Source organism: Trachypithecus francoisi, unplaced genomic scaffold (genome assembly GCF_009764315.1).
Source record: "Trachypithecus francoisi isolate TF-2019V2 unplaced genomic scaffold, Tfra_2.0 Lachesis_group17, whole genome shotgun sequence".
In the NCBI taxonomy this organism is placed as follows: Eukaryota; Metazoa; Chordata; class Mammalia; order Primates; family Cercopithecidae; genus Trachypithecus; species Trachypithecus francoisi.
In genome coordinates, this window is record NW_022681462.1 from 97463633 (window position 1) to 97487224 (window position 23592).

At 49.0% G+C, this 23592-nt stretch overlaps 1 protein-coding gene across 1 annotated transcript; it reads right to left on the reverse strand.

The window, feature by feature from the left end:
• Positions 1-186: 186 nt before the first annotated feature.
• On the reverse strand, positions 187-22576 carry CUNH2orf50 (chromosome unknown C2orf50 homolog). Its single transcript, XM_033176553.1, has 4 exons — positions 21232-22576; positions 14987-15026; positions 11796-12018; positions 187-338 (listed from the first exon to the last, which is right to left on the reverse strand). The coding sequence occupies exons 1-3, from the start codon at positions 21486-21488 to the stop codon at positions 11827-11829; spliced, it is 489 nt and encodes a 162-aa protein (XP_033032444.1). The 5' UTR covers positions 21489-22576; the 3' UTR covers positions 187-338; positions 11796-11826.
• Positions 22577-23592: the final 1016 nt, after the last annotated feature.

Sequence of the window (23592 nt, forward strand, 5' to 3'; positions counted from 1 at the left end):
CTGAGAGGCTACCGGAAGCCTTGAACTTGAGCACTTCACAGTGAAACTGTTTCTTAAGGATTTCTCCTGATAGAGTAACTTGGACGTGGCCGTCTAAGCCACAAACGGAGGGAAAGGGAAGGACGCATTTTCCAACCTCTGAAAATCGCCTGTGTATTAGGGCCAGGTTATGAAGCAGGGAAAAAAGCACCAAAATGCAATGCCAGAATCTACGACCGCTGGTTTTGTGCCATAAACCTCAGCCGGGAAGGGTGAGGAACCGGAGCTGGGTCAGCTTCGGAGTTCGGAGTTCTGGCCGAGGCTCTTTCTCTCGAGCCTTACCAGCGCATCACTTCCGCCTATGGAGAGAAAACACAAAAACAAACAAATAAACAAAAAACAGCTGCTGAGTCCTGTCTCCCAAGTCTAAATGAGAACAGGACGTTCAGAAGGGAACCCTTAAAGGAAATTGGCCTTGGGCCTGCCCTGGCTAGGTTGATACTGATCATTATTGCCCCTGAAGCAGGAAGACTGCTTGAGGCCAGGAGTTCAAGACCAGCCTGAGCAACAAAGGGAAACCCTGCCTCTACTAAAAATGCAAGAATTAGCCGAGCGTGGTGGTGCATGCCTGTGGTCCCAGCTACTCGGGAGGCTGAGGCAGGAGGATGGCTTGAACCCAGGAGGCGGAGGTTGCAGTGAGTCAAGATCGTGCTACTTCACCCCAGCCTGGAAGACAGAGCCAGACCCTGTCTCAAAACAAATAAATATATATATAATATATATATATATATAAATTTTTTGAAGAAGAAAATAGAGAAGAGCTTTTTTTTTTCTTTGAGATGGAGTTTCACTCTTGTCGCCCAGGCTAGAGTGCAGTGGCACGATCTCTGCTCACCGCAACCTCCACTTCCCGGGTTCAAGTGATTCTCCTGCCTCAGCCTCCCAAGTAGCTGGAATTACAGGCATGTGCTACCACACCCAGCTAATTTTTGTATTTTTAGTAGAGACGAGGTTTCACCGTGTTCGTCAGGCTGGTCTTGAACTCCTAACCTCAGGTGATCCACCCGCCTCGGCCTCCCAAAGTGCTGGGATTACAGGCATGAGCCACCGCACCCGGCTTAAAGAGCATTTAACAACATCAGCAGCAATGACTATAGAAACATCTAGGACCTGTTGAGTGGCTCCTGCGTGCCAGGTGTTTTACTTTCATCATGACATGTGGCACGTCCCTTGAAGCAAGGAGGTGGTCCTGGTTGGAAGTGTTCTGCTCCAGCCTTGGACTCTGTTTATTCCAGGGGGTGGCCAGAATCTGGGACCCCAGGACTAGCCTTAGGAGGGAGCTACTCCCATCTAGGGCCCAGCCTGTGCTAACATTTGGGGATGCAGGCAGCATAAGGGGCTTTTGAGAGGTATGAGTGTTCCCATGACCACGCAGGGAGTGGCCTCCTCCATTGTGGAACAAATGCTGCTCCTGGTCCAGGACACTGCTCTGGGGGTCAGCTGGGTGAGGCAAGGCTGTGGAAGAGCTTTCTTCCTGGCTCCTAGAGCCCTCCCTGGCTACGTTGCGTGAAGACCAGGATGGGGTGATGTGGGTGTGTGGCCCTTGGGGGTTAGGCAGACCTTAGCTATCCTCCTAGCATTGGCCCCTACAGACTGCATGATCTTGAACAGACCTTAACTTCCCTGTTCCTCGGTGTCATTTTTAAAAGGGGAGAATCATCCGCCTCAGAAGGTTACTGAGAGGTACAGAATAGGTGCTCAACGGAGATGGTCATTCCCCACCAGGTGCAAACTAGCAAAACCTTTTGGGGATTTGTGGGCACTGGCTTTGTTCCTGAAGCTGTGTGGGGATGGGGCGGTCCTAGGGGGAGCCAGGTTATAGATGTTTCTATAGTCATTGCTGCTGATGTTGTTAAATGCTCTTTAAGCCGGGTGCGGTGGCTCATGCCTGTAATCCCAGCACTTTGGGAGGCCGAGGCGGGTGGATCACCTGAGGTTAGGAGTTCAAGACCAGTCGCTTCAGGAGGTTGGGGAGTGTCTGGACGGGGGTCTTTACAGCGCACACTCACTGGGATATCTCTCCAGGACAAGATAGTGTCCCCATGTTAGAGACCTCTGCCTCCTCCCCAGCTACATGGCAGCCCAGGTCACAGTCTGTTACAGGACCTGACCCCACTCCTGGGCCACAGCCGCACAGAGTGAATCAGCTCCCTGAATGAAGCTGGCCACGGAGTCTCATTGAAACCGCCTTTGCAAAAATTATAACAGGAAATTACGACAGTGAAAGAGATCAGACCTAACTGACTCCATCTTGCTTCTAACCTTTAAGCTGTCCTGGTTCCTTCCTGGGCATAGGCTGAACCAACCTTGCAAAGGAATTTAGTTTATGGTTTGACTCTGAAACAAAATTAACAATAGCCCTTTCCTGAAAAGACCACCTTTGTGCCTTGGGACCTGTTTGCCTTTGTAGGACTAACAAATTAGCTACAAGCTTTAGAAATTACAGTTTAGGGTCATGCAGGCTCTGGCTGCAAGAGTCTGAACCTTCCCAGATTGCTCCTGGGGATCACATCACTATTGTAAAACTTAAGATCAGTGCTTGAGATATTTTGCAGACCCTGCACTGGATGGATCAGTTGACACCACCCAGACCAATTATTTGGCTCAACCAGTTCTGCAGCCCCCGCTCAGGAACAGAAGACAGCAAGAAAACTTTACTTGGACCCCCCTGCCTATGATTCCATCTCCATCCTGACCAATCAGCACATTCCACTTCCCAAGCCCCTACCGGCCAAATTATCTTTAAAAACTTCCATCCGGCCGGGCGCGGTGGCTCAAGCCTGTAATCCCAGCACTTTGGGAGGCTGAGACGGGCGGATCACGAGGTCAGGAGATCGAGACCATCCTGGCTAACACGGTGAAACCCCGTCTCTACTAAAAAATACAAAAAACTAGCCGGGCGACGTGGCGGGCTCCTGTAGTCCCAGCTACTTGGGAGGCTGAGGCAGGAGAATGGCGTAAACCCAGGAGGCGGAGCTTGCAGTGAGCCGAGATCGCGCCACTGCACTCCAGCCTGGGCGACAGAGCTAGACTCCGTCTCAAAAAAAAAATAAAATAAAATAAAATAAAATAAAATAAAAAATAAAAACTTCCATCCACAGTCTGAGCGCGGTGGCTCACGCCTGTAATCCCAGCACTTTGGGAGACCAAGGTGTGCGGATCACCTGAGGTCAGGAGTAAGAGACCAGCCTGGCCAACATGGCAAAACCCCATCTCTACTAAAAACACAAAAATTAGCCAGGCGTGGTGGTGGGCGCCTGTAATCCCGGCTACTCTGGTGGCTGAGGCAGGAGAATCGCTTCAATCCGGGAGGCACAGGTTGCATTGGGCTGAGATCATGCCACTGCACTCCAGCTTGGGTGACAGAGCAAGACTCCACCTCAAACAAAACAAAACAAAAAAACAAAAACACGAAACTTCCATCCCCGAATTCTCTGCTCAGGGAGACTGATTTGAGTAATGATTAAACTCTGGTCTCCCGCACAGCTGGCTCTGTGTGAATTACTCTTTCTCCAGTGCAATTCCCATCTTAATAAATCCGCTCTGTCTAGGCAGCGGGCAGGGTGAGCTCTTTAGGTGGTTACACCTTCATGTGGGAACATGGAATTGAGCAGAAACTGATTCCAAACCTCCCCCAACCTCACTTTCCCACTCTTCAACAGAGGAGATGTGAACTCAAGAGCCATTGGTGGTGGCAGTAAACCCAAAATATCTGAGACAAGTCTCAACCAATTTAAAAGTTTATTTTGCCAAGGAGGTCCCGATGACAGGTGCCCAAGGTGGTTGGGGTACAGCTTGCTTTTGTCCATTTTAGGGAGACACGAGACGTGGATTAATAGATGTAAGATATACTTTGGTTCCGTCCAGTAAGGCAGGACAGCTCGAAGAGGGGGGCTTCCAGGTCATAGGTAGATAAGAGACAAAAGCTTGCATTCTTTTGAGTCCTTCATCAGCCTTTCAGTGAATACACAATCTAGTCTGGCTCAGTGACTCTTCATTTTTACATAAACAGTAGGTCTGACGAAGCAAGCAGATAAGCATTTCTCTTGGGTGAGCAGAGGAATGATTTTTCTGTCCTGCACCTGTTAAGATCAGCTATCAGTTTACATTGCCAGGGTGAAATGCAACAGAACTGTTTCACTGTAAATATATATATATATATTTAATTCTTGGCATGATCCTGAATAGGGTAAAGATCTTGAGGCCCGCAAGGAATTCCCTTGTGGGCAAATTGTGAGGGAGGCATGTAGCTCTTTTATCTTTATAGCCACCTTATTCAGGAATTAAAATGGGAGGCAGGTTCCCAGCTTGACTTTTCCCTTAGCTTAGTGATTTTGGAGTTGAGATTTATTTTTCTTTCACAGTGGCCATTCCCCCACCTTCATTTTAAAAGAAATTCCTAAACCGCCAGGCACGGTGGCTCTCACACCGTGTAATCCCAGCACTTTGAGAGGCTGAGGCCGGCAGATCACGTGAGGTCAAGCGTTCAAGACCAGCGTGGCCAACATGGTGAAACCCTGTCTCTACAAAAATACAAAAATTAGCCAGGCATGGTGACGGGTGACTGTAATCCCACCTACTCGGGAGGCCGAGGCAGGAGAATCGCTTGAACCTGGGAGGCGGAGGTTGCAGTGAGCCAAGATGGCACCACTGCACTACAACCTGGGCAACAGAGCAAGACTGCGTCTCAAAAGAAAAAAAAATCCGGCCGGGCATGGTGGCTCACGCCTGTACTCCCAGCACTTTGGGAGGCCCAGGGAGGTGGATCACGACGACAGGAGATCGAGACCATCCTGGCTAACATAGTGAAACCCCGTCTCTACTAAAAAATAAAAATAAAAATAAATTAGTGGGGCATGGTGCGGGCGCCTGTAGTCCTGGCTACTCAAGAGGCTGAGGCAGGAGAATGGCACGAACCCGGGAGACGGAGCTTGCAGTGAGCCAAAATCGTACCACTGCACTCCAGCGTGGGCAACAGAGCGAGACTCCATCTCCAAAAAAAAAATTTCTAAACACGAATTTTTTGTTAAGCCACTTGGAAGTTTCTTATATATATCATGGCACTTTTCGGCAAACACCTAAGAACAAGGGCTTTCGGCTGGGCACAGTGGCTCATGCCTGTAATCCCAGCACTTTGGAAGATTGAGGTGGGTGGATCACGAGGTCAAGGGTTTGAGACTAGTCAAGCCAACATGGTGAAACCCCATCTCTACTAAAGATACAAAAAATTAGCTGGGCACGGTGGCACGTGCCTGTAATCCCAGCTTCTCAGGAAGCTGAGGCAGGAGAATCGCTTGAACCCAGGAGGTGGAGGTTGCAGTGAGCCAAGATTGTGCCATCGTACTCCAGCCTAGGCAATGGTGTGAGACTCTGTCTTAAAACACACACACACACACACACACACACACAGGCTTTCTTCTGCAGTCTCAATGGAATTACCGCACTCTGCACTTTATTGCCCATACAACAGTGTTAGCTAACATTTCGTCTGCAAAGTGTCCTTTAGAGCTGCTTTTCCTGACCCAGGATCCAGTCAAGGATCAGGGACTGAATCACTTCAGCCTTCCTTTCAGACTTTTCTGACATTGACGTGTATTTATTTTTTGACACAAGGTCTCATTCTGTCGCCCAGGCTGGAGGGCACTGGTGAGATCACAGCTCACTGCAGCCTTGACTTCCCAGGCTCAGGTGATTCTCCCATCTCAGCCTCCCAGGTAGCTAGGACTACAAGCATGAATCACCACACCTGGCTAATTTTTTGTATTTTGTTAGTAGAGATGCTACGTCCGGAATCAGTGGGTTCTTGGTCACACTGACTTCAAGAATGAAGCCACAGACCCTCACAGTGAGTGTTACAGTCCTTAAAGATGGTGTGTCTGGAGTTCATCCCTTCAGACATTCAGATGTGTCCAGAGCTTCTTCCTTCTGCTGGGTTTGCGGTCTCCCTGACAAAAGAAAAGCCACAGACCTTCCCAATTGTTACAGCTCTTAAAAGCAGTGTGAACCCAAAGCGCTAACAACAAAGCTTCCACAACGTGTGAAGCACCTTGCCACTGCTGGCTCGGGCAGCCTGCTTTTATTCCCTTATCTGACCCCACCCACATCCTGCTGATTGGTCTCTTTTACAGAGAGCTGATTGGTCCATTTTGACAGAGTGCTGATTGGTGCATTTACAATCCTTTAGCTAGACGCAGAATACTAGACCGAAAAGTTCTGGAAGTCCCCACTAGGTTAGCTAGCTACAGACTAGTGATTGTTGTATTTACAAACCTTGAGCTAGACACAGGGGGTTGATTGGTGCATTTACAAACCCAGAGCTAGACACAGAGTGCTGAGTGCGTCCAACATCCTTTAGCTAGACACAGAGTGCTAGACAGAGAAGTTCTCCAAGTCCCCACTAGGTTAGCTAGATACAGAGTACTGATTGGCGTATTTACAAACCTTGAGCTAGACACAGAGTGCTGATTGGTGCGTTTGCAATCCCTTAGCTGTGTACAATCCCTTAGCTAGACATAAAGGTTCTCCAAGTCCCCACTAGACTCAGGAGCTCAGCTGGCTTCACCCAGTGTATCCAGCACCAGGGCTGTAGGCCAAACTGCCCACAAGTCCCGCACCGTGTGCCCGCACTTCTCAGCCCTTGGGTGGTTGATGGGACCAGGCCGCAGAGCAGGGGGTGGCGGCTGCGCAGGAGCCCACTGCAGAGGTGGGGGCTCGGACATGGCGGGCTGCAGGTCCCAAGCCCTGTCTGGTGGGGAGGTGGCTGAGGCCCTGCGAGAATTGGAGAGCCGTGCATGCGGGCCGGCAGTGCTGGGGAACCCGGTGCAACCACCGCAGCTGCCGGCCCGGGTGCTAAGCCCCTCACTGCCCTGGGTCGGCGCTCCGAGTGTGGGGCCTCCGCCTGCCCCCGCACCCTCAGGAACTCACGCTGGCCTGTGAACTCTGTGCGCGGCCTCGGTTCCCGCCTGCACCTCTCCCTCCACACCTCCCCAGCAAGCAGAGGGAGCTGGCTCCAGCCTCGGCTAGCCCAGAGAGGGGCTCCCACAATGCATTGGTGGGCTGAAGGGCTCCTCAAGCGCCGCCAGAGTGGATGCCCAGGCCGAGGAGGTGCCGAGAGTGAGGGCTGCTAGCACAATGTCACCTCTCAATGCAGTTTCAGCATGTTGTACAGGCTGTTCTCAAATGCCTGAGCTCAAGGGATATGCCTACCTCAGCCTCCCAAAGTGCTGGCATTATGGGTGTGAGTCACAGCGCCTGAGCAGACATTGACATTTTTGAAGAATCGAGGCCAACTCTTTGACAGAATGTTTCTCAATTTGGGTTTGCTGAGAGTTTCTTCCTGATTACACTCTAGTTACTTTTTTTTTTTTTGGCAGGGGTGCTTCCTAAGTGAAGTAGGTAGCATTGTCTTCAGTGAACCACACCAGGGGAGCACAGTGTCAGCTGTCCTGTTATTGGTGAGGTTTGGCTTAATAGTTTGGTTAAGGCATTATCTTCTAGATTTCAGCATTTACCATTCCCTAAGAATCTTTCAGTCATTTTAGTGTCTTTTATTGACTCTTGCCTAAATCAGTTATTGCTGTGAGTTATTAAACGGTGATTTTTCTATTATCATTTATTCTGCATTCTTCAATAGAAAATAGTTTTCAAGGCCTGGTGCGGTAGCTCATGCCTGTAATCCCAGGACTTTGGGAGGCTAAGGCAGGTGGATCACCTGAAGTCAGGAGTCCGAGAACAGCCTGACCAACATGGAGAAACCCTGTCTCTACTAAAAATCCAAAAATTAGCTGGGTGTGGTGGTACATGCTTGTAATCCCAGCTACTCAGGAGGCTGAGGTGGGAGAATTGCTTGAACCTGGGAGGCGGAGGGTGCAGTGAGCCGAGATGGCACCATTGCCCTCCAGCCAGGGCAACAAGAGTGAAACTCCATCTCAAAAAAGAAAAAAAAAAGTGAAGAAAGTGTCCCTCCAGGCTCATTACGGCTCTCAGCTCTTGATTCCAGTCCTTTTCCTGAAGCCCAGCTGTCTCCTCGTCCTTGGTCTCCAAGTGCCCATCTCTTTATTGGTAACGCCCCCTTTTCCTTTTGCTGGCACTGACACTGCAGGCTTGGTGCCCACTTCTTCATGACCTCCTAGCCCATTCACCCTCCCTTGTTCTGGCCCAAATGAGCTGAAAGGCTGGCGTTGGGATTTCACTGCAGATGCCCCTCTGTCCTGGTTTCCTGGGCTCCCAGTGGGTGAAACGGGGAAGGTTAGAAGCAGGCATCTTCTTGAAAAGAAGGCAGATGTGGCAAGGAGCAGAGGGTGGGTGGGCCTGGTTGTGAGGAGGGTTTTGGCGTGATGACAGGTCATTGCAGAGTACAGAAAGCATTTCTCCATGCAGAAGGCTTTGGCATGCCTGCACGGTTCTGTTGAGCCCTTGAGTCCTGGTGATGTGCCATGAGAAAAATATGCCCCAGGAGGCTTTCAGTCCAAGAGAATGAGAGACATGCACAAAATACTTGAACCTAACCTGAAGTGTGGAGGAAAGTCTAGCCAAGTCCAGCCAAAATCACCTGAGCCCCAGCTACATGCAGACCTGTGAGCAACACAGGGGATGTTTTGTTATACAGCATTATCATAGCTGACTAATGCACTCTGTGAAAGAACTCAAACCCCTTTTTTCTTCAGTACTCCCTGAATGCTCAAAGAAGAGAATCCTGGAGCTGGAGATGCCCTTAAATCTGTCTTCTTCCCTCCTCCCCTCATTTTATAACTGTGAAGACTGAGGCCTGGAGCAGGGAAGGCAGCATGGAGAACTCACACATGAGATAGATCCTGGCCCTTCACTAGTTGTGAGACCCTGACCCGATTGAATGAAGTCTTTGGCTTAGTTTCCAAACCTCTCAAATGGTGACAATTATAATACATGCAAAAGACACAATGTTGGTAATGTGCCAAGCCCAGAGTCTGTGCTTATAGGTTACATTGTCTGCAAGTGGCTGTACTTCCAGGAGTGGCAGAACCGGCACAGGTCCATGGCCCTCCTCACTGCCCTCCTGGGCATTCAACGATTCCGTCCCCTCTGCACAGGCCTGACCACCTGCAGCCATCCTTAACCTTGACTTTTCTAGTGCCTCTCTCTCCCTCAAATGGAAATCTTGATTTTGAGTGTGAGAATAATATAAGGCAGACTCAGGGCAAAAACATAGTTTGGGTCTTTAAGGAGCCTCCAGCATCTTTGTACCCGCCCAGTCTGAGGGCAAGCACTTGACCTTCATGGGATGCTGCCAGGATGTGACCAGGACCTCTGGCTGTCCTGGCCACTGACCTTTGCCCAGCTGATGATCTCAGAGTGGAGAGGGAGCCCAGCTTTCATGTCAGACACTGAGAAAGAAGGCGGTGGCCTCCAGATCCAAGTAGGAAGGGTTGGGCCTCTTCCTGGCCAAGTCACATTGGGCCTGGTCTGCTCCATCACACAGTCGCACAGGGCTAGGGTGTGGCATGAGGCGTAGGGGCTGTTGCATGGAAATAACGTGTCCTGTCCTGTGTAACTCCTGGAAACACCAATGATCTATTCTTGGTGGTAGTAGGGATCCCAGAGATTGGAAAAAATCAGTTTTCCCTTTCTTAAGGATCAAGCGACTTTCTTTAAGCAGAAAAATCCTGTAATTTGCTAAATTTTGGGGAATCAATTTATTGAGGATTAAAGGGGACCCATATAGCATACTGCTTAAATATATAGTCCTTGGAGCCGGACTCAACTGCCAAGTCTGAACTCCAGCTTCACCACTTGCCAGCTGTGTGACCTTGGGCAAACGACTTAGCCTCTCTGTGCTTTAGTTGCCTCATTTATAGGAGTATCTATCTCATAGGGTTGCTGAGAGGATTAAATGAGTTAATACATGCAAATAACAGTGACATTTAGCTACTGCCAAATAAGACCCAAGCAAGCATCAAAGACAGAGCAGTCATTTCAGCCCCTGCCCCATTTTTCTCTCTTTTCTGGAGGCCACGGCTGGGGTCCTGCAGAGGACACTGGGCTTCAAGCTTGAGGCCTGGCATTAATGTATGTTTGGGATTTTATTTCACCTCTCTGAATCTCAGGTTTTGCCTGTATTAAATGAATATGAAATCCCTGCCTGTTGATTCCCTTAGGTTGTTGAGAAAATACATTTAAAATGCTTTACCCTAGAAGTGTGGGCTATTGTTTTTGTTTTGGTCAGTTTTTGTTTATTTTGTTTGTGTGTCAGTGTGGGTGTAGGGAGATTCTGCTCCACAAGCTCACTCAGGGCTCCAGGCTTGGGCCTGACATGCTCCCTCCATCTTGTGCCCGTCTCTTCCCTGCATCCTTCAAGTCCTCTCCCTTCTTCAGCTGATGGAGAAAGGAGAACATGCCAATACCTGGAGTGTCTCATGGACCAGACCTGGAAGGGAGACCTAGGGTTTTTGCTCCCATTCCACTGGCCGTGGCTCTGTCACATGCTCCACCCAAACCAAGGGAAAACACAGCCTAGCAGAGCACCCAGGAAGAAGAGGAGAATGCGGATGTTTGAAGAAAGAATCCATTTGTGTTTTAACCAACAAAGAGGAACTAAGCCTTTTCTGCATTTTTTGCTTAAATATGAAGGTTGTGATATAATCACAAGGGTCCTTAAAAGATGGAGGAGTGAAGCCAGATGCCTGTAATCCCAGTGCTTTGGAAGGCCAAGGTGGGAGGATCATTTGAGCCCAAAAGTTCAAGACCAGCCTGGGCAACCTAGTGAGACCCTATCTCTACATAAAATCTCAAAAATTAGCCAGATATGGCTAGGTGCGGTGGCTCACACCTGTAATCCCAGCACTTTGGGATGCCGAGGCAGGCGGATCACCTGAGGTTGGGAGTTCAAGACCAGCCTGACCAACATGGAGAAACCCCGTCTCTACTAAAAATACAAAAAATTAGCCGGGCGTGATGGCACATGCCTGTAACCCCAGCTACTTAGGAGGTAGAGGCAGGAGAATTGCTTGGACCTAGGAGGCGGAGGTTGCAGTGAGCCAAGATCACGCCATTGCACTCCAGCCCAGGTGATAATGGGAGGCTCCGTCTGGAAAAAAAAAAAAAAGAGAGAGAGAGAAAAGATGAAGGAGTGAGGCAGGAGAGAGCGAGCGATAGAGATTGATTTGAAGATGCTAGGATGCTGGCTTTGAAGATGGAGTAAGGAGCTGCAAGCTAAGAAATGCAGGCTGCCTTGAGAAACTGGAAAAAATGTGGAAATAGATTCTTCCCCAGATCCTCCTAAAAGAGCACAGCTCTGCAACGTGTCGATTTTGGCCCAATGACACCCATGTCAGGGTTGTGATCTTCAGAGCTGTAAGATGATACATTTGTGTTGTTTTAAGCTATGCACTTGTCACAGTAGCTGCAAGCAGAGAACACATGGAATCGCAGGAGGGGAGACAGAGGTACAGAGTGTTGCAGCAGCCAGCTCAAGGTCCCACAGCTCATCAGAGCCAGGAGCTGGATTTGAACCCAGGCATTCAGTGCTCCTGACCACAATGCAGGGTCCCTTTCATGGGGCACCCATGGGTTCTCAAGATGGAAAGGCTGGGGGTTGTATGGCTGGGGGCCAGTTACTGAGTCCTCTGAATCTCACGTGTAAAAAGTATGTAAGAGTGACCTCATGGAGCCTGCTGGAAGAGTGTCCTGCAGCTTAGAGACAGTGCAGACCCAAGCTGCCTTGTGTGGGTTGCTGACTGGTGCTGTCGTGGGCCGGATCTCTTGTCCCCACCCTTACCCACCTGGGGAAGGCCAGCCCAGCCCTCCTTGCTCCTAGATGGGCTGCATCTCATCCTCCAGCTTCTTCTTCCGGGCCCCTTCTGTGAAGAAGAAGTCCATGCGGATGAGAGTCTGTCCCAGGGGCGTGTCCAGCCTGCTACCCACAACCTGGTTCGTGGAACTGGGAACTGTGTCCGAAAAGAGAGGCACATGGTCTGGCAACTTCTCAGGCTCCTTCTTGTTGCCCTGAGGAGAAGGGACAGCTCGGGTTACACAGAGCGTGGAAAAAGGAGGACCTTAGGATGGGAGAAAACAGAGCAGAGAGCAGGTGCCTCTCTGTGTGAAGCATCTCCAGGTGATTCAATCCTGGTTTGGACTTGGGATCCCCCAAGAGTGACCCGATGTCACAGCCTCTGCCAAGCTTGTCCCTCCTCTTCCTCCACTTCCTCTTCCCCAGGTGCCTCCCAGATCCCTTAACTTTTATGCTGCGACCTGCAGAGATCAAGGGAAGGATCAGGTCTTATTCCCCTTTCTACCCCAGGACTAAGATGCCGTTTTACATCTGGTGGGAGGTTTTGATTTTTGTTTTTGTGTTTTGGTAAATTTGTACTTAGAGTATAACATTCACACAGAAAAGTGCACAAGCCATCACTGGCCAGCTTGACAAATGTTCACAAAGTGAAGATGCCCATGTACCCAACCAGATCAAGGGGTATGGTCCCCTCCCCTGCCTCCTTTCAGCCCCTCAACCCCTGTCTCTGCTCCCAAGGCAACCTGACCTTGACCTCTAATGCCACACATTAGCTTTGCCTGGTTTTGAACTTTGCATTAGTGAAATCATGCCTTTTCTGTCTGGCTTCTTTCTCTCAAAATACAAAAATTAGTTGGGTGTGGTGGCGCATGCACGTAGCCCCAGCTACTCAGGAGGCTGAGGTGGGAGGATCACTTGAGCCTAGGAGGTTGAGGCTGCAGTGAGCCATGATCATGCTACCACAGTCCAGCCTGGGAGACAGTAAGACCACGTCTCGAAAAAAAAAAAAAAAATCTGACAAGTGGGAAAACATCCTCAGCTCTTCCTGCCCCTGTTTAGGGTTACCTTTCTGCTACCCTGTGTCTAATAGAAGTGACATGACCTGTCAAGTAAGGAGATCCTGGCTTTCACCTGGCAGAGTCCATGCTGAGGTGGCTCCCCTCTTTGGTCATGATGCAGATTTCAGTAGTCAGGTTGCTATCACATAGCCCTTAGGAGGGAGAGACTCTTATAGGCTGGAAGCCCAGACCAGGTGCACAGGGCGGGATATCAGGTCCCATGAGGTGAATTTTCCCTCCAGAATGGACAGCAACAAGCCCAGCAGGTCCACAATGCAGGCATTAAACCTTTCCTCAACCTGGTAGGGTCCAGGTAAGCATGGCCACCCCCCTTGAGTGACTGTCCACATTGCTTATCTTCCAGGTTGGTCCTTTGACCATCTTTTTTTTTTTTTTTTTGAGACGGAGTTTCGCTCTTGTTGCCCAGGCTGGAGGGCAATGGTGCCATCTCGGCTCACTGCAACCTCCGCCTCCCAGGTTCAAGTAATTCTGCTTCCTCAGCCTCCCAAGTAGCTGGAATGACAGGCATGCACCACCACACCTGGCTAATTTTTGTATTTTTAGTAGAGATGGGGTTTCTTCATGTTGGTCAGGCTGGTCTTGAACTCCCAACCTCAGGTGATCCACCTGCCTTGGCCTCTCAAAGTATTGAGATTACAGGCGTGAGCCACCGTGCCTGGCTGACCATCCTTTTAATAGTGAGATCCATCTTTTCATTAACTCATTCATCCAGCATGAACTGAATGTTCACTTTTTTATGGTCTCTGGGGGATGGGGCAAATGCTAGGGTTGTGATAGGGTGCAGTGATGAATTCATATTCATCTTTTCTCTTTCTAAAAAATAATGTTTTTTTTGTAGAGACAGGGTCTCCCTATGTTGCCCAGGCTGGTCTTGAACTCATGGATCCAGGTGATCCTCCCACCTCAGCCTCCCCAAGTGCTGAGATTACAGTCATGGGCTACCATTCCTGGCCTCATCCTTTCTCTTAAGGAGTTCACAGCAGGTGAAATTGGGCATTGCAGTATTACATTACATAGAATACCAAAATAACGGGTGAGATATGCTGGTGAATCAAAGGAAGGAGTGACCTGGTCAAGCCTACCCAGGAAGGGGAGATTCCCCAGAAGAGGAGGCACTAGAGTAGGGTCTTGAAGAGTGAACAGGAGTCCATCAGGCTGACCAGGTGGGAAGGACATTGCAGCAGGGGACCAGCAGGCCCAAAGGCATGGATAAAGAGTGTTGTGGGGGCTGAGTGTGGTGGCTCATGCCTGTAATCCCAGCACTTTGGGAGGCCAAGGCAGTTGGATAATTGAGGTCAGGAGTTCAAGACCAGCCTGGCTAACATAGTGAAACCCCCTCTCTACTAAAAACACAAATATTAGCCAGGCATGGTGGTGTGCACCTATAATCTCAGCTACTCAGGAGGCTGAGGCAGGAGAATCGCTAGAATCCAGGAGGTGCAGGTTGCTGTGAGCTGACATTGCACCACTGCACTCCAGCCTGGGCAGCAGAGTAAGACTCCATCTTAAAGAAAAAAAAAAAAAAGAGTGTGTTGTGAGGTCTGCGTGGGGTGGGTAATGAGGCTGGGGAGATAGATGGTTTAGATCACAGGAGGCTTTGTAAGCTACCTGAAAACTTCAGACTTACCGAAGCATTTTAATCAGGAGAGCTACACGGCCAGTTCTGCCATTTAGGGAAATCAGTCTGGTGGCGAAGTGGAGGATAGATTGCAGGTGGTGATACCAGAGTCAGGGAATTTGTTTACAAAGTATTTTTACCCAATCTCATTGCCCTTCTTGGGCATGCCACACAGATACGACTACACATTGCTGACATCCTCAGTCAGGGAGACATTTCAGCAACAGATGCCTGTCATTTCTAATTGGTTCATCTTAATAAAACTAAGAAACACTGAAGGAAACAAATTTCTAAATGCTTCATATAACTGTTTTCTTTCCAATGGACCCAAGGAATGCAATTCCTTGAAACAAGAGTGTATTTTACTCATCTCTGCACATCAGCATCTAGTCCAGAGTAGATCTTCAATAAATGTCAGTTGAATGATGGAAAGAATGAATAACATTCAGTCTCAAGTATATTTGGCAGGAACAAATTTTTCCTTACCATTGGGTCATAGTCTTTCAGGAAACTCCAGTTCTGAACCCTGGAAAGGAAAAGCATGTTGACTGTGTGAGTTCCTTCCAGGACATTTTTACCAATGACTTTCACTGTGTCAAGTCAATGCAACAATGTATCACATGGAAGAACTGAAGAATTTTTTTTTTTTTTTTTTTTTTTTTTGAGAGGGAGCCTCGCTCTGTTACCTAGGCTGAAATGCAGTGGTGCAATCTCAGCTCACTGCAACCTCTGCCTCCCGGGTTCAAGCAATTCTCCTGTCTCAGCCTCCCAAGTAGCTGGGACTACAGATGCTTGCCACCACACCCGGCTAATTTTTGTATTGTTAGTGGAGATGGAGTTTCACCATATTTGTCAGGCTGGTCTTGAATTCCTGACCTCAGGTGGTTCACCCACCTCGGCCTCCCAAAGCGCTGGGATTACAGGCATGAGCCACCGTGCCCGGCCAGAACAAAATCATCTTTAAGTGAAACAAATGCCAAGTGCCAAGCAGGTATTGATGGTGTATCCCACCAAAAGAACAAATATTTCAATTTCCAATGACTTCTCCTAGAATGACAACTATGACGTTGCTGTGGTGGGACTGCCTAAGGAAGCAAAGGCTATAATCTCACCCTGCCTCTGTGCATTTTCAGAAGGCTACAGTAGGCAAGCATTCTCTGAAGAAAAAACAGTTTTCACATCCCCAAACCTTTGTAACCTTCCAGTGTGAGTGGCAGAGGAAGGCTAGGGAGGGGTAGGAAAAGGGAGGGACTGTAAGGATAGTATTACCTTGTACTGGTTGTTCAGTTTTATTTGAATCTAATTTTAAAAAGTCAAACAATTCTACAAAACATAATAAAAACAGCCTTCTCTGTCCCCCTCCTCACAGCCCCTGAGCCTCACATCTTAGAGTCAAACCTTTGCCAGCCTTTTGGCTGTTTCTTCAGGCCTTTGCATCCATATTTTGAAATAATAGGATTCTACTGCTGTATTACGCCACTCTTGCCTTGCTATAAAGAATACCTGAGACTGGGTAATTTATAAAGAAGGTGTAGGCTAGGCGTGGTGGCTCACTCCTGTAATCCCAGCACTTTGGGAGCCCGAGGTGGGTGGATCACCTGAGGTCAGGAGTTCAAGACCAGCCTGGCCAACATGGTCAAACCCTGTCTGTACCAGGAATACAAAAATTAGCCAGGCATGGTGGTGGGCTCCTGTAATCCCAGCTACTAGGGAGGCTGAGGCATGAGAATTGCTTGAGCCCAGGGAGGTGGAGGGTGCAGTAAGCAGAGATCGAGCTACTGCACTCCAGCCTGGGGACAGAGTGAGACTCCATCTCAAAAAAATAAATAAATAAAAATAAAAAAGCAGGTGTAATTGGCTCACAATTCCACAGGCTGTACAGGAAGCAGGATGCTGGCATCTGCTTAGCTTCTGGGTCAGTCTCAGGAAACTTCCAATCATGGTGGAAGGCAAAGTGGCAGCAGGCAGGTCACATGGCCAGAGCAGGAGCAACAGAGAGAGAAGGGAAGTGCCACACACTTTAAAAGAACCAAATCTGGTGAGAACTCCCTACTGTGAGGACAGTACCATGGGGATGGTATAAACCATTTATGAGAAACCGACCCCATGATCCAGTCGCCTTCCACCGGGCCCCACCTCCAACACTGGGGATTACAATTCAACATGTGATTTGGGTGGGGACACAGATCCAAACCATATCCACTGCTGTTCCTTAATACATTTTAAAATTTAAACGTATCTATCGACTTTCTTTTATAGGAGATGAAGAGTTAGCATTCTTACTCCTGCCCTTCCCCTTGTTCTTTCAAAATCATTACAGATCTTGGTTAAATTGATATATATCATTTTGATTCTTATGATTATGTAAATGTTATTCCCTGATGAACTAAGGGGTGCAATATACCCCAATTCTGTTCTTGTACAACCTTGTATTCTTTCTAGAGCTAACAGAGAAATTACATTTCCTCCCAATTTTTTTTTAGGCTTCTATGTACTGATCATTGATTCCAGATGTTCCAACAAAACTGAAAAGTCCCTCTCAATATTATTTTCTACACTATCATGTGCATCAGATAATAAACATTCCTTTAAAACCTTTCTTAGACACCTCCTCGGAAGCCCCGTGTCCTCCTGCTCCCACTGGCCTGGCCATGCCTCAAGATCACAGGCTGGTCCCTTTCTTCACCAACACGCTGGCATCCCCCTCTTGGGGAATTCCATGTCTTACTTTCTTGTTAATGTGCCTGTTTCTGTGGAGCACCTACTCTAGTATCTGTGGACTCCTGCATTTCTTTGGTTCTGGAAAATTCTCACTTACTTTCTCTTTAGACATTTTCTCTCTCCCATTCTCTCCTTTGGGAGTTTTGATTAAGGATAGGTTGGAGCTTCTTGTTCAGTTCTCTACGTTTTTAATTCGTCATTTGTGTTTTCTGTCTTGATTTTCTGAATAATTTCTCCTGTCTTGAGTTTATGAAGTCTCACTTCAGTTGTGTCTTATATTTCAACTTTATGTATTTTTATTGCTACAAGTTCTTTTTGTTTTCTGGTTTTTTTGAGATGGAGTCTCACTCTGTCACCCAGGCTGGAGTGCAGTGGCACAATCTTCGCTGACTGCAGCCTCCCCCTCCCGGGTTCAAGCAACTCTGCCTGCCTCAGCCTCCTGAGTAGCAGGAATTACAAGTGCATGTCATCATGCCTGGCTAGTTTTTGTATTTTTAGTAGAGATGGGGTTTCACCATGTTGGCGAGGCTGGTCTTGAACTCCTGATTTCAGGTGATCTGCCTGCCTCAGCTTCCCAAAGTGCTGGGATTATAGGTGTGAGCCATTGTTCCCAACCTCTTGTTTCATTTTTGAAAGCAGCACTAGAACATTTAAGCTATGTGTCTGGCTCACATTGTTTTCTGTCAGGCAGCACTGCCTTACACATTCCTCTTTGGGCTTTCCAGACCTTGTAAAACTCTTTCCCCTTGGTCTTTACACCTCCTTATGCCCCTGGCTTTCTTCTCTGGTGTTTCCTGGCAGCGTCTCTGCCTTTCTAGTAAATGTTGCAAGTTCTGTCCTGCATCCTCGCCTCTTCTGATCCATTGTGCCCTTCTGGGGAGAGCTTATTCACATCGCTGGGGCCAATGCCCACCCGTTTCCTGCTAAAACTGAGATAGAATTCGCATTCCATAAGATTCACTTTTTAAAGCACACAATTCAATGACTTTAATATATTCACAGAGTTGGGCAACCATCACCACTTTCTGATTCCAGAACATTTCATCACCCACAAAACACCTTGTGTCCATTCGCAGTCAGTCCTCATTCTCCCCTTCTGGATGGGTTTTTAATGCGCAGCTCCTGACTCTCACACTCAACTACCTCCTGGGCAGCTCCATCTAGACGTGGTTCGGGCATTTAAAACTCACCAGAACTCAGCATCTTCATCATTTATCTTCTCCTCCCTATTAATTATTCAAGCTGAGACCTGTCATCCTTTATTCCTTCCTTACCTTTCCTCCCACATTTACTCAGTTGGTAAATATTTTCTGTCATTCTGTAGGTTGCCTTTTCACTCTGTTAATTGTTGCCTTTGCTGTGCAGAAGTTTTTCACATGCAAAAGAATGAAATTGGATCCTTTCTAACATGATACATACTAATCCACTCAAAAACATAGGAGGAAGCTTCATGACATTGGGCTTGGCAATTATTCCATGGATATGCCACACAAAGGACAGGCAACAAAAGCAGATAGACAGATGGGATTACATCAAACTAAAAAACTTCTGAAGAGCAAAGGAAACAAGCAACAAAGTGAAAAGGCAACACACAGAATGGGAGACAACATTTACAGATCATATTTCTGATAAGGAGTTAATTTCCAAAATGTATAAGGAACTTCTACAACTTAGTAGCACAAAACTAAATAACCAATCAAAAAATGCGTTAAAGACTTGAATAGACATTTCTCCAAAGAAGATAAATAAATGGCCAATAAATATATGAAAAGATTATCAATGTCACTCATCATCAGAGAAATGCAAATCAAAATCACAATGAGGTCAAACACGGTGGCTCATACCTGTAGTCCCAACACTTTGGGAGGCTGAGGCGTGTGGATCATCTGCTGTCAGGAGTTCAAGACCAGCCTGGCCGGAGCTTGCAGTGAGCTGTGATCGCACCACTGCACTCCAGCCTGGGTGACAGAGCAAGACTCCGTCTCAGAAAAAAAAAAAAAAAAAAGACCAGCCTGGCCAACATGGTAAAAACCTGTCTCTAATAAAAATATAAAAATTAGTCAGGAGTGTTGGAGGGCATCTGTAATTCCAGCTACTTGGGAGGCTGAGGCAGGAGAATTGCTTGAACCTGGGAGGCAGAGGTTGGAGTGAGCCGCGCTCACGCCACTGCACTCCAGCCTGGGTGACAGAGTGAGACTTCATCTCAAAACAAAACGAAACAAAAAATCACAATGAGATACCACCTCACACCTATTACGATGGTTGTTATCAAAAACCAAAAGACAACTAATGAGTGTTGGCCATTGTGTGGAGAAACTGGAATGCTGATAGGAATGCAAAATGGTGCCACTGCTATGGAAAAGACAATGGAGGTTCCTCAAAAAATTAAAAATAGAGGTAGCATATAATCCTGCAATCTCTCCGATACGGTTTGAGTGTTTGTTCTCTCCAAATCTCATATTGAAATGTGATCCCGAGTGTTGAAGGTAGGGCCCAGTGGGAGGTGTTTGGGTCGTGACTGGCTTGATGCCTTCCTTGCAGTAATGAATGAGCTCTTGCTCTATTAGTTCACAGGAGAGAGCTGGTTGTTACAAAGAGCCTGACACCTCACCCTCTCTCTCTGGGTCCCTGTCTTACCATGCGACATGCCTGCTCCTCCTTCACCTTCTGCCATTATTGTAAGCTTCCTGAGACCCTCACCAGAAGCCAAGTGGATTCCAAGACTATGCTTGTACAGCCTGCAGAATGGTGAGCCAAATAAACTTATTTATAAATTACCCAGCCTCAGGTGTTCCTTGACAGCAATGCAAAATGGACTAAGAGATCCATTTTTGAGAATTCATCCAAAAGAATTGAAACCACTCCCATGTCCATTGTAGCAATACACATAACAGTCAAATGTGGAAGCAACCTAAAGTCCATTGACAAATGAATAAAGAAACTGCACATATATACATTCAGCCTTAGAATGGGAGGAAATTCTGTAATATGCGACAACATGGATGAACCTGGAGGACGGGATGCTAAGCTAACAAGACAGACATGGAAAGTCAAATATTGCACAATTCCACTTCTATGAGGCACTGAAAATAGACTCCTGGGAGTAAAGACTAAAATGGTGGATGCCAGAGGCTGAGAGGAGGGGGAATGGGGCGTTGCTAATCCACGGGTATGAAGTTTCAGCAGTGCAAGATGAGTGCTTCCTAGAATCTATCAGGCTGCTCATTTAAAAATGTAATCGAGATCATGCCATGTTCTTGCTTAAAATCCTGGATGGTGTCTCCTTTGGAAAAAACGCATCCAGACTTTTACGATGGCTGGGGTGGTCCCCGGCTGCTCCGCCTTATCCTGTGGCCTTCCTCACTCCCTGTGCCTCAGCTACACGAATTCTTTGTTTTGTTTTTTAGATACGTCAAACTCTTGACTCCTTCTCCGGTTTCATGTCTCAGCTTAAATGTCTCCTCCTCAGAGAGGCCTTCAGCCGGCTCTCCCCCTAACCCTGAACTGTTTCCTTCTTACCGCTGATCATACTTCATACAGATTTGTACTTGTTTGCTTTTCTGCTTGCTTTTTGGCTGCCCTGTCCTGAGTATGAAGGCTCCGTGGAGCCATGGCCAGGTCTGTCCAGTCCTTTGTTGCATCTGGTCTCGTTTCAGAGCGGCTCATGGGGATTTTTGGTTGAATGAATGCGTGAAGGAGCATCTTTCCCAGAGTCAGGTCAGACAGCCAGCGCCTCTCACCCAGACTAGGCCAGCAGGCTCCTGCTCCAGGGAGGTGAGGCTGATCGGACTCAGCGGCATCTGATCCTGGCCTCCATCTTCCTGGCTTCCTAGGCTCAGGCTCGGGCCTGGCTCTGGGCTGGGCTGGTGACCCACCTCCCCCCGGGCATGCCATGCTCTCTGTCCCTCAGCCCAGATCAGCTGCCCACCCATCTCCCTTTCTCCAACAGTTTCCCCAACTTGTAGTCAGGTTGCGGGGGTCAGGGTGGAGAAGGGAGGGCAGGGACTCACCAGCGCCGCTGGCCCCGACGCTCGGCCTCCAGGAGCTCCCGCCACAGCTGGTCCTGCTGCACGCCACCACAGGCAGCTCCCTGGGCCACCCGCTGCGACTTCAGAGCCTGGGGGGCCTGACAGCCACCAGCAAGACCTCTGCTGACCGTAGGGCCAATCCGGGCAGCTGGGGAGACAGAGGTTGGCGGCCTGGTGGGGGACAATCGGTACCCAGGTGATGTGGTTCTCTGGAGCCCAGGGTTCGGGTGGCTCCCCATGGGTGCAAGTGTGTGTATGTGTGTGTGTGTGTGTGTGTGAGAGAGAGACAGAGAGAGAGACTCCTGTGCCTGAGCTCAGCTCAAACCTCCTCCTGGAACACTCTCTGCCTCCTAACCCCGGGACAGCCTGGGCAGGGTCCTCCTCACTGTCGCTTTAGGCCTCGAGCTCAGAGTGGCCGATGGGAAGAGCATTTGAGCCCAGTTTTGTTTTGAACTCCCGCCTGTGTTGACTGTTGTCCTGGGAACGGGCAGCTCCCAGGAAAGGGACGGGCCCCGTGTGTGTGTGTGTGTGTGTGTGTGTGTGTGTGTGTGTGTGTGTGTGTTCGTCATCTGAGCCCTAGGACCAGGGGGCAGAGAGTTCTTGAGTAGATGCCACGCCCAGTTCAGCAGCCCCCTACCCCGAGGCCAGAGTCCTCCGCACAGGGTAGGGGAGGGGGAGGGGGAGGGAGCGAAGCCGGGGCTCCTGGGGGCCACCCCCACCGTTATCGCACTTGGCTTCCGGCAGCCGCCTTCAGGCCATGGGGCGATGATAGTCCTGTGCTGCCCCCTCGTGGATGTTGCGAGGCTTGCACGAGATGGTGGCCTTGAGGGCGCTCTGGGAATTGTGGATCAGGCGTCAGTGTGAAGCTTCCTGCTTGTTTGGGAACAATGGCAGAGGTCATGAGCTTCTGTTGGGCGAGGGAAAATGAGTGCAATGCACTAGGAACATCCGCTCTGTCTGTAAACCCGGAGCGTTCACACAGCACTCTGCTTTATGTCTGAGACCTCCCAGCCATGCCTTTCCAATGCCGTTCTACAGATGAGGAAACTGAGGCCCTTACCGGCAAGATTAAGTGACCGCCCACGGTCACACAGTCACCAGCTGAAGGGAACAGTGAGAACCTGAGGGCTCACGGTCCGAGCCCTCAGCCCTGTTTTTGTGCTAACTGGGTGCAGCCAGGCTCCCTCCGTGGCAGCCTCTCCTGGTCTGGCTCAGCTGAGCTCCAGGGACGCCCGCTGCTCTCATCACTTGCCTCCTGCACTCTCTGCTTCCGGTTCTCAGAGTTTCGTGCTGTTCTGGTAGGTGCTGGTGGTTCTCTGGGTTTCCTGCCGTTCCGGTAGGTGCTGGCAGATTCACAGTTCCTTCCACGCAGCTTCTCTGTGGGTCCATTCAGCTGGCCCGCTGCTTCCTAGCTTTGTACAGGAAGAGCTAAGTGCAGACAAAACCCTGATGAATAGAGGCCTGCGCAGAGTGCCTGGGGTGCAGGGCAGCAGGGCAGCCAGTGAACCACTGAGCTCGCACTGTGGCCAGTCCTGTGTGCCCCAGCTGGATTCTGCTTCTATGAGGGAGGCAGCAAGGAGTTGGGACTTCACAGGAGAAAGGACTTGCCAGGTAGAAAAACTGGGGTGACCACAAAAGCTTGGATGCAAGAGAGAGCCTGGCATTTTGGGAGATGTGGGGGAGGAGACAAGGGGTGGCAGGGCACACGGGGGCAAGCCCCGGGGTGTTTTCCACTGTATCCTGTACCCAGTGGAGAGATACTAATGGGAGTGACGGAGTCTCACTCTGTAACCGGGGCTGGAGTGCAGTGGTGCGATCTCGGCTCACTGCAATCTCTGCCTCCCAGGTTCAAGCGATTCTCCTGCCTCAGCTTCCCGAGTAGCTGGGAATACAGGTGTGCACTGCCACACCCAGCTAATTTCTTTTGTATTTTTAGTAGAGACAGGGTTTCACCATGTTGGCCAGGCTGGTCTCGAACTCCTGACCTCAGGTGATCCACCCACCTTGGCTTCCCAAAGCGCTGGGATCACAGGTGTGAGCCACAGCGCCCGGCTGGAGATTGGTTCTTAAAAATTAAAATATAATTTAAAAACCATTTCAGACCGAGAGTTGATAGAGGGCTGGACTGATGTGTGACAAAGCAAATACAATACAACGTAACTGTGGAATCTAGGTGGTGGGCATATGGGCGGGCATATGCTGGGTGTCTGCCCTGCCATTCTTTCAACTTCTCTGTGTGTCTGAAAAATTTCAAAATAAAATGTTGAGGGGAAAAAAAACCCCTCACCTGCCAGTCCAGGTCAGTCACTGCCAGTCTCTTTTCACATGTCCTTATCCCTGGAA

Coding starts and splice junctions, on each gene's coding strand:
- CUNH2orf50 (XM_033176553.1), bottom strand. CDS start 21,488: ATGGGGAGCCACCCGAACCCTGGGCTCCAGAGAACCACATCACCTGGG. Junction 15,027..21,231: donor CGTCGGGGCCAGCGGCGCTG/GTGAGTCCCTGC, acceptor TTTCCTTTCCAG/GGTTCAGAACTGGAGTTTCC. Junction 12,019..14,986: donor TGAAAGACTATGACCCAATG/GTAAGGAAAAAT, acceptor CCTTCTCCTCAG/GGCAACAAGAAGGAGCCTGA.